At 41.0% G+C, this 17441-nt stretch overlaps 1 protein-coding gene across 6 annotated transcripts in view; it reads right to left on the reverse strand.

Annotated features, from left to right (window-relative positions):
* Window positions 1-17441, reverse strand: part of LOC147029696 (V-type proton ATPase 116 kDa subunit a 1-like) — a 504511-nt gene that overhangs the window by 74050 nt on the left and 413020 nt on the right. For all 6 annotated transcript variants that reach the window (XM_085872936.1, XM_085872937.1, XM_085872940.1 and 3 more), the window contains one exon: window positions 5131-5305. In XM_085872936.1, the coding sequence (XP_085729062.1) occupies window positions 5131-5305 (175 nt within the window). The remainder of the gene's footprint in view (window positions 1-5130; window positions 5306-17441) is intronic.

The following is a 17441-nucleotide window of genomic DNA, read 5'->3' on the forward strand; positions in this document are numbered from 1 at the left end:
GTGAAGCTTTGAACCGTAATTGCATCCGAATAATGAAAATAAAATTTAGGTTGACCTGTTTTGAGTTCTCGTCTGAAGTGATGGCTCATGATAGCGGGAACAGATACACCAAATGCGTTGGTCCATTTTATACTGATATCTGTGGACAAGTGAATTCATGTAAAATGAGACCAACATTTGCTCATGACTTTGTGTTGCATGCGATTCATGTGCAAGCTCCACAAGGAGCCTTCGATCAATGTAATTTTGCGATTCTGATTCCGATGTAAGAGCCTTAGATGAACTTCAGATGAATGTAACTGACACAATACTGTTACAGAATTAGTTTCTCCAAAAGTAGTTTATTGGCAAGGATTACACTGGGTGGTTTGCCATTGCCTTTGCAGCAGAAGTTCGGGCAGGAATTTGTTATTCATTCATGGTAACTCGTCGAATCTTTTCAATAGTCTCCGTGAGATCTTTAACAACTCCTAACTAATGCCGGCAGACGGGATGTCCAGTTTAAGGTCCAGTTTAAGCTGGGTCAGGATTCAAACCCAAACTAGACATCTTCTATGTGAGTGTGCCGACCTCGAGGCCATCCTGTTAGCCCCGATGTAATATATATATATATATATATATATATATATATATATATATATATATATATATATATATATATATATATATATATATATATATATATATATATATATATATCAAATGTTTCTTCGTACAATCTGTCTAATCAAATGTATGTGGATTTGTATGTGTATTCATATCTGTAAATCATGAGAGAAGTATTGGCTCTCGCATCAGCAATGGACCTTTTACTTTGAAAAGTGATTGTTCCAACTCGGTGCTCAAGTCCCATCACTGCACACGTCATTGCGCTGTTCGTCAATGTGTACGTTGGGAAGAATGGGTACACTTGACTCCGGTTACCCTGTTAAAGCCGTGGGTGACAGATTATGGCAGGGTTTTGAAATTAGGCCAGAGACATGGTCTAAGACATCGTGGGATTTCTAACATTTACCAGCAAATACAAGCAGATGGGATGCCTGGCTCTGAAAGACGTTGCAATAATTGATGCTATGCTCTGCCTGCCAGCATGTCAGGAATCAAACCTAAATTACACAGCTCAAAGGTGAGTACACTACCATCTGAGATATCCTGTCAGCCACGTAATAAGTTTACCCCTCATCCCCTCCACACACACATTACAATCATATTGCACAGTTTGAATCTTTTGGGAAGTGCGTAAGCAAATAAGTGTTTAATCAAATTTCCACAGTTGAATTTACTGTGTCACCTCGTTAGAGTTTGCATGCCTTCAAAGTATTCCTTGTTATTTGTCTTTCAGGATACTTGAACATGAGTGAATGTGTTTAAAAAAATAAATAATAATCATAAATAATAATAATAATCTTACAATAATGCAGCTATTGTGCATGTGTGTGCGTATGTATGGATGTAGCTGAAATAGCGCCCCCTGGTGGTGTGTGTGTGTGTGTTCATCCAGAAGTGGATGGGAAACTGAGGCGAGAATTCAATTGTAAAGATTTATGTGCACACAAAATAATTTAATTTCAAACTAATTAAATAATGCAACTATCACAGAACATGGTTATATGAGCTGTTCGAGAAGAACAGCACTCAAGTGCCTGTCATAGATGAGCAATCCAGCCGGTCTTCATAATAATCAGAGAAACAATGAAGACAAAACTATGGAAAGAAGAAGTGAACAAAATTATAACAATAAAAAGAGCAATCAGAGATTGCAAACCTTCGCCAGGACTTCTTTTGAGTGGTGCATTTTATAGGTTTTAGGGTAAATCCAATCTGGCTGCCAAACCATGTGACCTATGACATCATATGTGTGACCCTTTTGTTCCTCATGGATAGGCGGTCATACGTGTAAAGTTTCGCCTCGATCTGTTCAGCCACTTCAGAGAAGATTTTTTGAAGGGTTTTTCAAAAACAATATGACTGCCAAATCACATGACCGATGACGTCAATAATTTTCTTTTGTGGACCATTTTATTCCTCGATGACCCTCAAAATTTTTCATACTGATCATATGTGGCATTCTACATAAGCAATTATGACGTCATAACAAGGGCACCTATGACGTCATTAAAAAAATCACACTCATTCCCCATGAGGAGTACTTGCTATGTGCTAAGTTTCAATTTTTTCCTTGGTGCGGTTTCAGAGATATAGGTCGAAGGTTTTTTGTTTTTCCACTATGGCTGCCACACCACGTAACCTATGATGTCATAATTATCATCAAGACATTCTACGTGAGTAGTCACACCAATGGTGAAAATTTCGTCTCAAACCGAAAAGCGGTTGCGGAGAAAAACACAAAAGTTCTGTGCAGACAAACAAACGGACCCAAATGCAATACCATCTCCGAATCCTTCAGCGAGGGTAACTAGAGAGTTCACAGAACACCTTGCCCCCTGTGATGTTCAAATATATCATTCAATTTAAATAAAATGATTTTAACGGTGGTCTAAAAAAACTTCCAGAAATTTAGCACCATTGATGCATTCTCAACCACCACCTTATTTAATATGTCCAGGTACTGCTATTACAAAAGGGGTTTGAATGTGGAAGAAAGGGAATTTGTGTTTTACAGTGTTAAAATGAATAATTCAATTGAAATAAAATAGATATTAAAGGTTGGAGAGAAAAAAAATCCTGAATTTTACTGCTGTTGGTGCAGTGTCTTTCACACCACCTTTTCTAATACGTTACATTAGGTCTTCGTGCCTGTTGTTTGTGTCCTTTATGACGTCCTTAAAAACAGTAACTTTTCAGTTTGGAATGATTTTCGATTTTGTTTGACTGCCAGGCAGACAGTAAAAAATATAAAATCTCACTCCTCTCTGTGCATGTGCTATCAGGACAACTTCAGAGACAAAGTAACGCTGTATTGCGGGTTTGTTTTCTGATTCATGTTCCGATTTGTGTTCAAAATACAACATTCAATTGAAATGAAGTTGTTCCTCAATCATAATCTGACGTTTGTGGACATACGGACAGACGGATCAACAGACAAACAGAGGTGAACCAATTGCTTAACCACACTTTTCACTTCGTGTGCGTGGGGTAATAATGAAATTTCCTTGCTTATCCTATAGAGACATAAAAACTTAACTTCCTCTACAGATAGGTATGAGTAGTTAAATGTTTCACACGTAAAGGCCCGAATATCACATCTGGTCGATAAACTAGACCATTCGTCTCTTCATCTTCACAAAATATAAAGATGTCAAATTAGTTCCAATAGTTTATGTTACAACAACCCAATAAATCAAACTTTAGCTTTCTATCCAGTGCCGCACAAAAGGCAACCTCGTGAAACTGCATTTCATTAAAAGGAACAGCAGCGGTCTTCATTTTACATTACGATGGCACATCCCTGCGAGCGCTTCTTCCAGTCAGCAATGTTACGATGCTCGAAGCATGGCATCGCTCTTTATTATGTAATCCACTCATGCCAAGCACGATCGCGTGCCGCTTTCCCATGGAAGGTAAGTGAGTGCACGGTGTGCACACGCCCCGGCCATGTGCTCAAATCTTGCTCTTTTCACGACTAAAACTGCCAAGAGTCCAAATTCCTCTTAATTGCGGGGCAAGCCACACTATGAACCGGTGTGCACTGTCGGACCACAGAAAGTAAGATGAATGATACATTACGATGCTTTCAGTGAACCGCATGTGCGGATTGATATTAAACATCCAGTTGGTTTTCCCACAAGCCCTTGCCTGCCTTTCATATAAACTACATTGGAGCGACCTTCCTGTCCCCATGGCCTCTGCAGACGCACATCCATGTGCACACAAACAGCTGGCTTAACAGTCCGCCATACCTTCGTGCATGGTACAAACAAGGAATCTCCATCCGAACCTCTTTTGCAGGCAAACAAAATGACATCGTTTAAATTTCTATTTTTCCCCAACTTTTCTCTTACAGACTCAAAAATCAGGTACATCATTAATTGCACACCTATCTTTAAATATGACTGGAATGTAAGACCAGTCGCTTCACTGACGGGAATACCATCTTTGTGTAATTGCTCAAAAAAATTGGTTGTTGTTGATGGAAAAATAAAATTATGTGGTGTATAAATCCTGGCCAAGCTCTACACACAGGAAGCAAGGAGGGGAAGAGTCAAGAGTGTTAATGGGATATTCATCAGAGCCTTTTTAGATGTGGAATTCTGAATAATATCCAACAGCATACAAAGAGGAAGACAATAATACAAAAATTTTCTTGGCCTCCCCCTCCTCCTCTCTTCCTTCTTTTGATCAAACTGCCAGGAAACACACTCTTCTCATGCGTGTATGTGCAGCATGTTATGTGCTGCGTGAATGTCCATGTGTGTATGTCCACGCGTACGTGCATGCTGCACAACTGGCTGTGTAGGGGGTACCGTTATTGCGTGATTAGTGGTATCCCCTATAAGACGACTGTTGACGGACGGACGCACGCAGGCACACCAAGACCGAGCTGCATTTTTATATGAGATAAATACAGTAACACTGTATCAAAAAGAATATTCATGATAATGGCTGCTTACAATCCATAACATGTATATTTGTAATTACATTTGGGAGTCAAGAATAAAATATCCACCAATGAATGCATCTGACATGCAGATGATCAAAGGGGCATCAGTCCCCTCAGAGACCCTTTACCAGTAAGTTCTGCCAACAGCTCAAGGTGGTCAGAGACTGGAACTTTTCACAGTGTTGCGTTTCGTCACCTCATGATTTGCTCCACGCTGACGCATGCTCGCTTATATTCTCACTCCCCCCCTCCACTGACTCTGGTCCCCTTTATTTCTCCCACTCACCCACTCATGTGTGACGCATTTGTGCCCCCATTCATTTTGATCCCGTACCACTTTGTGAACCTGATGCCCCCAATCTTTTAGCTCCTCCATGAGCTTGGATTTTCGTTTACAACTTGTTTTTTGGTTTACATCAGGTAGGATGGTAGGATGGTAGACCCCCTTCTTAGAAGTTATCCACTACAAACCCACTTCATTAAGATGACATGACATTGACATCAGAATTCCAAAATGTGGACCTCACTGTGCAGCATATAGCAGTGCATGGAGATGGAAGTTCGCTTACCAGTGCAGGCGAAGGGCATGTAGAAAGGCTGAGAGTCCCTCCATCACCAGAAGGATGGCAATCGTGAGCACAGCAAAGCAGAAAAAAATAATTACAACCGGGACGATGCCAGCGTATGAAGTAGTGCTGGTAAATGCAATATTCAGCAGCAAGTTCCATAACACTTCCGATAGCTCTGTGGGGAAGATGATGGTGGAAAAGGATCAGAGGTGGAAATAAACAATCTCCATTTAGTGCTAGTCGAGGCTGAATTCTCAACTGATGTCAAGTGGGGGGCCCAGGGTTCAAACAGGCAAGGGGGTCACCTCAACATTCTGCCGGTATATGACAAGGGTGTACCAGTTAAAGATCGACACTTTGTCAAAAAACACCGCGGGTGGGGCACGGGATCTACAACTTCTCAGAGAGCAAGCAGATGGGACACGTCAAACAATCACAGAAAATAATCAAACATCGGTGAAACCAAGACAATAAAAGAAAATCTACAGTTCATGCAAGTGCATCATTTACTAATAACCTTATCTTCAGAAGGACGTTTTTATCTGTCTCTGAATGAGAAAACTGCAAAGTGATTACAACACAGTCCGACCACTGTGTAAGGTCAAAGACTGCAGGAGAGAAAGCAAAAAGGAAGAGATGTTATTACCCTCTCCATTGGGGCAATGCTTTATTCTTTGTATAGCAGAGAGTCATAACCACATGAGTGCCGTGCACAGGTTGTCAAAATGGCTTTCCAATTGGTTACACATGGATCGATAAGTTCTGACCTTGTTCTTACGAGAGTATAAACTCCCAGCAAGCACCACCGATAATACGCCATGGCAAGGTGACCTTGATAAGGTCCAAAAGACATCTGTCTGGTTACCAGAATTAATGTGATGCATAACCTAAAATTTATAATTCTATGCATATTAGTCCAAACTTTATACATTTAATGGTTAGGAAACGAACACAGCACTTGGAAGAGCGGATACCTCCGCCAGACTTAACAGTTTACATTTTGTATCCCAATGATAGACGGATATGCATCTGAACCATTCGTCCTCGTCACACAACAAAATATAATCGGCTTGTCGTCATATAGCCAACTCATCCACCAGATTTGGTCATAACCCGTCCATAACCTTTTGATAAATGATGCAATATGTCGTTTTTGGCCCCATCTCTCGATGGCGAAGAATCACTTCGAGAATTAAAAAGAAATTATTTTCGTCTCCGGATCCATATCTTCACCAAAATCGAATCAATTTATCCTGTCCACCGAGTTTCGTCAGAATCTGTATCCACCTTCTTGATATATTGTGCTACAAAGAGTTTTTGGCTCTATCTCTCAATGGTGAAGGATCAATTAAAAATCAATTAAAAATCATAGTATCCAGACCCGGATCCAGATCCGCTTCCTCACCAAAACGAATCAACTTGTTCTTGTCACACACCCAACCTGTCTACCAAATTTTGTCCGAATCCATCAAGAGCTTTTTTTTTTTCTTTTTACAATATCCTGCTCACAGACAGACAGGGGTGAAAATATAACCTTAGTCTACAATCAGTGGTGAAGGTAATCAAAATCTTGGCATTGCTTCAGTTAGTCTCAATAATTTGATGAGAGAGGGGTTTTAATTGGCTCTTAAGCTGATTTGAGGACACCATGCATGAAGCTTGCCTTAAATTCAAAATGGCCTTATCCAATAACTTTAGTGAGTGGAGAGCTGAGCTCTCTATCCAATATCCAATCTGAACATCAAGCATGACATCAGAATGTGCAGAGCTCTATCCAATAACTTCCTGTTAATTATGAAAGCCTGAAGCTCCTCTTTAACAATGTTGAGTAGATTATCAAGACCAAGTGCTACAGCATTTACCAATTGTAGGTTTCAAGATGTCGACCGGGTTGCATTTCACGAGGTGAAATCCGTAGTTTGTTCAGCAAATTGAAGATCATTTTGCAGAGTCTTAATGCCCCGTGAATCCTGTCTGCGATCTCATGTTCCTTTCACTGCCTCATTTTTGTTCTCTATAATAGCTCCTTCGGTTTGCGAATAACCAAACAAAGATAAATGCCTGTGGAAGGGAAATTTTTGCTCGGCTTTGAAAGAAACCTTTCATAGTTTACAAAGTGGTGAGTCTACATTGCATTCAATCAACAATTAAAACGTAAGGTAGATGGTTAAAGGACACACCTGCTGTGATTATTATTTTGGCTTCATGTAATGTATTCCATCCTGATTTGCTAGAGAAATATATCTTCAGAGAAATGCAATCATATAAATGTACCTTTCCTGCGGTATTTCGCTTTTGGTTGTCCATCATTTGAGAAACATACAAAACCTGCCACAAAAGAGGTTCCAAAATTTCAACAGATTTTCATCCCTGACATTGAACGAGTACCCCAGCAATACATTCCACATCAGATTTACCAGACTGTGGCACTGAGAGCAAACAATGTGGGTCGAGATTTACATTTGAACACCGGAGGTAGAGGCTGGGTCTCAGACTTGATGGCGTTCATGCTAAAGCCTCACACAATTGTTCATCTCGAGGAATTGGCTGCCTGTCGGTGTGCCAAAGTGCCACGGAGTGCCAAAACACAAAGCGATTTAATAATTTGACAAATTAAACCTGTTCAGAAATCACATTTCGCATGCAGAGTTCTGTTAATCAAATTCGGTTGAAGAAATTGCACTGGAATTCCCGTGAAATGTCAGTAGCCATGCGGGGAGCAGGGTGGAACTCGCTCGACGGACAAGAATAGATTTGAAAGCCAGGAGAGAAATGCAAGGGAGTTTGTGAGACGGATGACACTCTTGTCTGAATCTTGTCTGAATAATGCATTCCAAGATGTATGTGCGGTAGAAAGCAGATTAAGGCCTGACATGCACAATGAGTGGAGTGGATTTGAAAACTCTTCCAATTATAACAAACGACTTTTGGAATGAAAAATATCTGTTCAGGCTAATGATGTTTCGCAGATAAATATGACATCTTTAATGTGATATTGTATGTGCATCTTGATAAGGAGTTCATGGATTTTGTGCATTTGTGATCAATATGATCGGAAATATTTGCACATTCAATGCACCTCTTATCTTGGATTCCATTAACAAAGTGTGTTTTACTTTAAGCCTGACTCACATTTCCAGGAATGCCATAAAGCAGGTGCTGCATGATTTATAAACCTAATAAGCGGTCATGCATTCTTTGGTATTTTAAAGTAATGTAAACATTGCGTGGCACAAATAATAAATATGGTTACACATGAAGTATTAAGCACTGACGAGTCTTTTCCTACATATTATTGTGATAAAGTGCCAGGAACAAATTATTAATTTATCAGATAGACAGATGCATCACCTTATTAATCCAATCTATCTATTTTACAATACTGTTTACATTTTTTTTTTGAACTAAATTTGAGATTTATATTTCTCATTGACATCAACATGAAGTTATAGCCTATATATATTTATATATATATATATATATATATATATATATATATAAAATATATATATTTATAAAATATATATTTTATATATACGATATATACATCTATCTATAATTCCAGCAATCACTGTGTGTGTGTCTGTGTGTGTGTCTGTGACCGCTGTTTCTCGACGACCACTGGTCCGATCTAATTGAAACTTGCCAGGTATATTGCTGGGGACCTGAGGATGTGCCTTTTCAAGGTTTGATATTAATCGGACAAGTGCTTCCCAAGTTATGGCCATTTATTTACCAAACCAATGACAAGACACGTTGTTGCGTGGGCGTGGCCGATGGGGAAGGGAAGCTCAGCCGCGTTCGCCATTACGGATTACAACGTACGGACTTCCGGATCCATTACAGGTTACAACGTACGGACTTCCGGATAATGATGACTTCGTGTATTCTAATAATTTCTCGATTTCTTATGCGCATTTATAGATAAACACAATGCCCCAAGTTATGATCGTTTTCATATTAGACGGTGTATAAATTTTGGTAACATAAGAGTGCTGGTATGCTCCGAACCAGGAAGTAATTTTTTTTTTCTCTCTTCTCTTTTTGTTTTTCCTTGCCACAACATTGCGAAAAGGTAAAATACGTTGGCGCTAATTGAATAATTGGGTATTAAAACTAAATTGCGAATAATCGTAACTGCGAATCATATTCGAACTTCCGGGCAACGCATGTACGGGCACTCGAGAGCGAAGAAACGGCCTGTGTGGTTGTTGTTTGTTGCTCGCGGTTTGAATATTTTTTTATTTTTATATATTTTTTTATGGGCACGTACTAGTATATACAATTGACCCCTCCTGCACTCCTCTTGCCAAAGAAGCTGCATAAAGCAACCCAAGAAGACCTACACAAGGTAAGCGCTATGCTGTAGGTCTTCTTGGGTTGCTTTTTGCAGCTTCTTTGGCTGGAGGAGTGTGGAAGCGGTCAATTGTATGTATAATCATAGCCACCTGGTTCTAGTTGATTAGGTGAGAGGTGATTTGCTGTTCCCTCCATTCACAGGAGAGAGATGTGGGTGGGTCTTTCTATATATATATATATATATATATATATATATATATATATATATATATATATATATGTAACATATGGGGCTATCTACATACTGTATAACATGTGCATGATGGGGAATGGAGGAAAATGGGGTTTAGAGGAGACATTCAAAAAAAGAAAGGAGAGGGAAGAAGTCGGGATGGGGAAAAGACCACTGTCGTGAGAAAATAAAGGTTTTCAGGGTAAGCGGTATTGGGTGTGGAGCAGTAGGAGGAGGATAAATAATACCTTCATCAATTAATAACTATATTACACATTTAGGTGTTGTATCAATGAAAACTGTGGTATACAATCCAGACTGTGGCATCAGGAGTAAACAATGGGTGTCGCCATTTAGATTTAGATGTAGTACACAATCTGTGACAGACTGCTGCACCATCACTTTTGATATTTGAGTGGCATGTGGAGAGTTGAATGAACATGTTAAATGTTTATACGCAACTGTCAACACAAAATGAAAGGAAAGATCAGAAGACAAAAGCATGTACACAAATAGACGATAATAAAGGAGGAAAGAAAAGAAAAGAAATAGAACAGATGATCGAGTTAATACCCCAATCCTGAACGGGTCACCACTCCAACACACAATACTTGACTGATGATTTAGGAATTTGTAATTTGTTCATTCTGCCGGCGATAGCTCGCCTATTTTTCATGAAGGACACCGTGGGATCCTTAACGCCCACCAGCTAATGCTGGCAGATGGGACACTCAGTTTAACATCCATCTGTGGGACGGCATACACAATGATAAATCATCTCCCTGTGAAACACCGGTTTATAGCTGGGTTGGGATTCAATCCCATGCAAGACAGCTCAGAGCAGAAATGAGTGTGTATACCTCTAGGATATCCTGACAGCCCAATCGAAACAAACAGCAACAACAAAAAAATTCAGTTAGTCTGGACCAGCCACACATTGACTGTTTCCATAGATTTTGCCGTTTCCCTTAATTTCACTCCAAGAGGTTGAGAGATGAACAACACAAGGATGACATACAACAAGAAACGATTATATCTAATGGATCCATATCAACAGGTGTTTCCTCAAAATGCAAGGCATTATTTGAAAGGACTGTTAAGGTGAAGTGTCCCATCTGTCTGCCCCTGTATATTTAGAAGGGAAAGGGGCAGGGGGACAATGAAGGAAGTGATCTCTATTCCCAAACATCTGGACTCGAGAGCGTTTAATTTCATACGACACACAAATTTTACCGCCTCCATTGATCTTTCGCCATCTTTGTATTTGTCATCCAATTAGTTGATAACTCGGAAGTTTATATGTGGTCAGAAGACATTTCAATGGTGAGAGAGGAGGGGGAATCTCTCAGAAGTGAATTTGTTACAGTTATGACAGCGAATCAAAACATGTTTCCTGTTTCAAAGGGTTCGAGCCAAACAACATGACTCCTATTCCAATGGCATCAGCAAACGTGTCCACCGCTGTGGGGGGAAAATAATGTGTGACACTGGCTGGAAATGACAAAAGAAAATGTTTAGCACCCATACGATTCCTTTATGATTAGGAGGAAAAACCTTTTGACCCTCCTCGTACTTAACGAATCAGTTGCTTTGATGGATGTCATGTTGCCTTTGATAATGTCTTCTTCAGTGCTATCTTGGTCTTTAATGGTCTCAAATGAGGTTGAGACATGTGAGCAACACTTACTCTTTTCCAGATTGTGCAAAGTACGCTGTATTAGCAAAATTATTGGGACAGGAAAGAAATGCACAAGGGTCAATAAATAATGACTATTTTTTTTTTCATTTATAATACGGCATCATTGTCACTAACACGATGGACCAAATATTTTGTAAGATTATTGGGACAAATATTCGCACCATTCCTCATTCAGAACAAGTGCAGGTTCAGTGTTGGATTGTGTCCTGTTAACTGTGGCCCTTCGGCAGTGTTCCAAGCTATCCCAGAGTGGTTTGATCAGGTGGGAATAAAGGAAGTGGGTTGGTCACCACGGATTTGCAATGTTGTTGCACTGGAACCAATTACTGACACATGTGCAGCATTCTGGCAATGTGTTATTTAATTCTACTAGACCTCGAGAAAGGATCTCTCTCTATGACCAATGTGGTGCATCAAATCCAGTGCTGCAGCATTGTCCAAAATGTCACAATACCTTGAGAAGGCACATGATTCTGTGCTTTGTTGGGGAAAAAATATACGCATTGGAGGCTTCATGTCAGGTTTGGGTGTGCTGTATCAATACGTTTGGAAACAAAGTGTATGTTCTGTGCTTTTGCTTGGTGTAAAGACAGTCGGGAAGCCCTGAAGGCATCATTAGAAAGATGGCACGCTCCACAACACAGCATTACTTGCTGGTACTGCACCTGAAAACAATTTTAGTGGGATCAGCTTAAAACGGCCAATTTAAGGTGGTCGTGGCGCTCTGCCGCGGGATTTTAAATATTTCTTCTATTTCGTACACAAAGGCACAGGAAAAAGAGCAGCTTGACAAAGGGTGAAAGAATGACAAAAACTGAATGCAAAAACAACTGAAATCTTGAGTGTTGCTGGTCGAATTAAATCTTAACGTCTCATATTATATATGCGGGTGGCATCGGACCGGGACTATCGGTTCGTTAAACAGAAAGGGTATATGTTGTTTAAGAATTAAATTTCAGAAAAATAATTCAATAGATTTTTCAGGATGGCAGATCTTTTAATCATCAAAGTGCAGATCGCAAAGGTATACAGGTTCACTGTTCCAACCACCCCACCCCCCGCCCCCCCAAAAAAGAACTCGTTTGTTTGGATGTGATAGCTCAATACCTGCTGTAGCTCTCTATCATGATGATAAAATAATTAAATAAGACAACGAAAGGATTTCTCAGAATTATTGTGGCACATAAACACATCGAGTACATTTTAAGATCATCATAAAATACATGTTTGGATAACTGGCACATGGTACACAGAGCTGTTGACTATTGTCAACGTCAAAGCAGATGCCACAAACAAAATTACGTTGGAGGCAATTAACACGGGAACCAATTCCCAAATGAAAATGCTGTCAGAATGCACACAGTTTTGTATTAATTGGGAAATGAAAAAAAAAAAACAACAATAACGTGTTTACTTAACCACGGGATTGTTAGGTGCCTGAAAATAATGTATTTGTATACATACACACACACACACACATCGTTTATTCATTTCTGTTCTTTGCAAGTCTCATACATATCAATATATCTATATATCTCTCTCTTTTCTCTCTCTCGACACACACACACACACACACACACACACACACACACACACACACACACACACACACACACACACACACACACACACACACACACACACACACGAAGAGAGGGGGGAAAAGAAAAAGTGGGGAGAGAGGAGGGAGAGAGAGAGCGTGAGGAGGGGAAGGGAGGAGAGAGTTGGGGAAAAGAAAGTAAGAAGGGGGGAGTGAGAAGGGGTAGAGAGGATGGAGGGAGGAAGGGGGGAGAGGAGAGGACAGAGGGCAGGGAGGGGAGACAAGAGTATGAGGGGAGGGTATAGGGAAGGACAGAGGGAGGGGAGAGGAAGCTAGGAAGGGGGAAAGAGCAAGGAAAGGGGGGGGAGAGCAACACTTCACCAAACGTTGCTATATACTACAGGAAGGAAGGTGCAAGTAGGGGGTGAGAGAGACAGACAGAGAGAGAGACAGAGAGAGACAGAGAGAGAGAGAGAGAGAGAGAGAGAGAGAGAGAGAGAGAGAGAGAGAGAGAGAGAGAGAGAGAGAGAGAGAGAGAGAGAGAGAGAGAGAGAGAGAGAGAGAGAGAGAGAGAGAGAGAGAGAGAGAGAGGAAGGGGGGGGGAAATTAGAAAGGTAAGGGGTGGAGATGGGGTTAGCAAAGAGCTATGTTTTGCTTAATCCATCCATCCATTGGGACCATACTCTGTGCAGAGCGTTGGTGCTGCCTATGCAGTCTCCTGGGCTCTTGGGCACAATCACATACAGGTCGCCACTCCAATGCAGGATACCAGCAAGCTGCTACTCATTTTGCCAACCTCAGAAGGATGACAGGCTGAGTCAACCCCACGTGGTATTAATTCAACGGCCAAGCGGGATTTGAACTCCGGACCCTCGGATCCCAAGCCCACCACCGTAACTATGAAGCCAACACCAGGCATATGCTTAATGACTGAACACACACACACACACACGCACGCACGCACGCACGCACGCACGCACGCACACACACACACACACACACACACACACACACACACACACACACACACACACACACACACACACACACACACACACACACACCTCATGTCAGAACAGCTGTAAACACGACGACGCAAGCACATCTTGGCACATCTGCAAAAACTTCAAAATCCTAGTTCCAGAGAATTCTTGGGAACATGAACCAAAAGCAACCACTGTAACCACGGAAGTACCGCTCACACACGACCTCATGATCCCATTGAGCGTGAACATCGAAAAGAAAGTATTGCGACCAGATATCATACTTCAATACAAAAAAGAGAAGAAGGCATTGCTAATTGAGGAGTTAATACCAGTGATTTTGGACTAAATGATGCAGATATCAAGTTTCCTGTTCTTGTGTATGGCAGCTTTGGCTGACAGGTAGCAATCATTTATTGGAGCACAGCTGTGCCGCTGATGCTGTGCCTCTCTACAGGTATGCTGGTACTCATTTCACCAACTTTGGAAGGATGACAGGCTGAGTTGACCCCACCCGGTGTTAATTGAGCAGCCATTGTGACTCAAACTCAGGACCCTAGGATCCCAAGCCAGCCACCCAAAGCACTAAGCCAACACCAGGCTTATAGAAATCAAGAAAATGTCCAAATACCAAGACCTCAAGAATGAAGTGAAAAGATCCTGGAAATTGAAGAATGCCAAAGTTGTACCAATGATAGTTTGAGCTACGTTTCTGATGGCACCTGTTGTGTTCGTGTGCAAGTAAAAATGTCTCATAATTAGATTGGGGGCTATGTTACACTGTATCTTATTTTGCTTGTAACTGTATTTTTCACCACACCTCACCAATCCTTCCTTGCCCGTCCCTCCCGTACAGTTTCACTGTATTTAACCACTTGCTTGCATATACCACATACCTTTCCTCACCCTTTCTGCAAATAAATTGCCCATTATTGTAATGTACCCAGCACGTAGCATCTTCCTCCATTGGTCTGGCATAGTACGCATGCACTGTTAACTGGTAAGTTATACCCCACGTGACTTGCTCATTGTTAACCAGCATACTCTTACTGTATCGCTCAGCAATAATCCAAGTGTGTGCTAAGAGCATGAGCCCCCTTTGATACCGTCATTCAATGGAAAGGTAACAGGTGAAGTCGTGAGAACCCTGCCAGGATTGGTGGTACCAATTGGCATTTGTGGTCGATTCGCAACCTGCCGAGCCGCAGAGTTATCCGGAGCTGGTGGCCTGAGGAACGGGTGTTCGAGAGGAACCTGAGCGCTTCCCCATGTGGTGAACCTGGAACCATGGGCCACAACAATATAACACACAGATGTCTCCTCCGCTTTAATGGTGGACAAATAAACACAGAGTGCTGAATTTGAACCTGGGATATAAATCTAATGAGCTATGTGCTGAGATGAGCCAACCAAAGTTAATCAGAAACCTCACACTTACAATAAAGTCTCACACATTTAATAAGAGAGTGTGATTAAAAGGAGAGAGACTGTCAAGCAAATGAAGAAATATCAAGACATCAGCAATAACTGGCCAACATTAACTCTTCCCAGAATAACTGCCATTAGGAAGTAAAATGCTGAATCATAACAAGCAAAATAAAATTTAACTTGTGAATAAGGAACTGCAGGGATATAAAAGGAAGATGTCACGACAACTGAATCATTTATCTAGCTGGAAACACACAAAACACAATCATGGTCAAGCTTAACCCTTTGAGCCCTGAGCTCCTTGGACTTTTGGCTCCCCCACCCTGGGGTCCCTGGAGAAAAATCCGGTCGCTCGGGTACATGGAGGTTTGAATAGTGGTTGGTAAAATGGCCGCTAAGGTTTGAAGGGTTAATGCTTCCCTCAATTTCAGTTTGGTAAAAACCAAGAAATGCAATCTTTAAATTGGGGATTTCTCCTTCACAAGAGTGTTTCCTTCTCTCGGATAGTTTTACTATTTCTTCAGAAATTAGTGGCATATGATTTTTCTGAAAAATATCTCAGTGTCCTGTAAAGGAACGGTTGAAGTAAAAGAGTACATTATCCTATTTTGATATTTTAAAGCTAGCTCATGTCCGCTTCACCCAGACTTGCATTTTGGACAACTAAGGCCTTGTGGTGCAAGAAAGAAGAGCAAGCCATACGTGTTGGTACTCAGGACCCTCGGAGAGGAGGAGGCAGAGTGCTGCCTCTCGAGTGCTGCCTCATAAAAGCATCTGCAATATTACGTGGCCCTGGGTTTCGTCTCTCTCTGTGACATCAGAATAAGGTGAGCCATGCTGAAAAAGGTGTTAATCAAACCGGTCGATTTGTAAAGGTCAATTAAAAACGCTTGCCAACTGAGGTTGAGGGTCTTCCTTCCAGGGACATGTGCTCAATCAGCAACAATTGGTGGACAGACTGTTTCTGTAATTACTTGGAAAAGCAAAACCTATCAATCATAACATCTTGATCCCTCCTTGTCCCATTACCCCCCCCCCCTCCTTTTTCCCCTTCCTATTTATGAGAGGATGACAGATACAATAAAAGAATACCTTGTTGTTGATGAAAGAGTGGCTGCATGTTTCACATACCTGACTGCAAACTCACATGCAGGAACAATGATGCTCCTTCCCTCCTCACTCCACCATACTCTTCTTCTGTGTAAACTTTTAATTTGTTCATTCATAAGTTTGTAATGGCTACGAGGAGATCGAGACGACTTTCAGAGATAATGAAATTGTGTTAAAATTGCTAATTTTCAAATCTCTCCATTAAAGAACTGCTTTTACTTTACCTTTAGTGTCACTTTGCATCTATCGTGTGGAATGGTTGAACCAGTCGATATGTAATTCATACTTCAAGCTGTAAGGACATTTGAGTTTCTAAAATATAAGATAATTTAACAGTCAAGCGAACATATACTGAATATTGAGAAAATTTTATGCTTTTTAGTTTCATTCTCAGAAAGTCTCGATTGTTTCTTTATCAGGTTTTTGCAGACAAGGCAAGGTGCTGAAATTGTCCTGGGTCAATGAAAACGTTCGGCCTGCCACAGGGCTTGCACTGCAGACATCTTCTGCAGCTTGCTAACGAGGGACACGCAAAACAGTGAGGGTAAAGTGAATGCTCAATCTGTTTGACTGGAGCATATGTTGGGATTTAGGGAATGGCTAAGCATTTTTGGTTTACACATCAGCCAGCTCTGCGAATTTGTCATGACAAATTACCTGGCACTCATGTGTATTCCTATTACCATTAACCCTGCTGTCAATACATTTCATCATGCACTAATAAACAGCAACAACGGCACAACCTGTACTCACAGGTGGTACACCAGTAGTCTGCACTCCTAAAAAGAACGACATTTTCCTGTAGTCGTTGTGGAATGAAATGCTAACAGCAAAACCGTTTGGTGTATTCAACTTCTCTAAGCAACCACCCATGGTATGAAGAATACAATAGGATGATCCCAAATGTTGTGTCACCAGTCCCTTACTAACACACACACACACACACACACACACACACACACACACACACACACACACACACACACACACACACACACACACACACACACACACACACAC

This window comes from Eptatretus burgeri, chromosome 3 (assembly GCF_056783735.1).
Source record: "Eptatretus burgeri isolate ZD-2024b chromosome 3, Ebu_testis_v1, whole genome shotgun sequence".
NCBI lineage: Eukaryota > Metazoa > Chordata > Myxini > Myxiniformes > Myxinidae > Eptatretus > Eptatretus burgeri.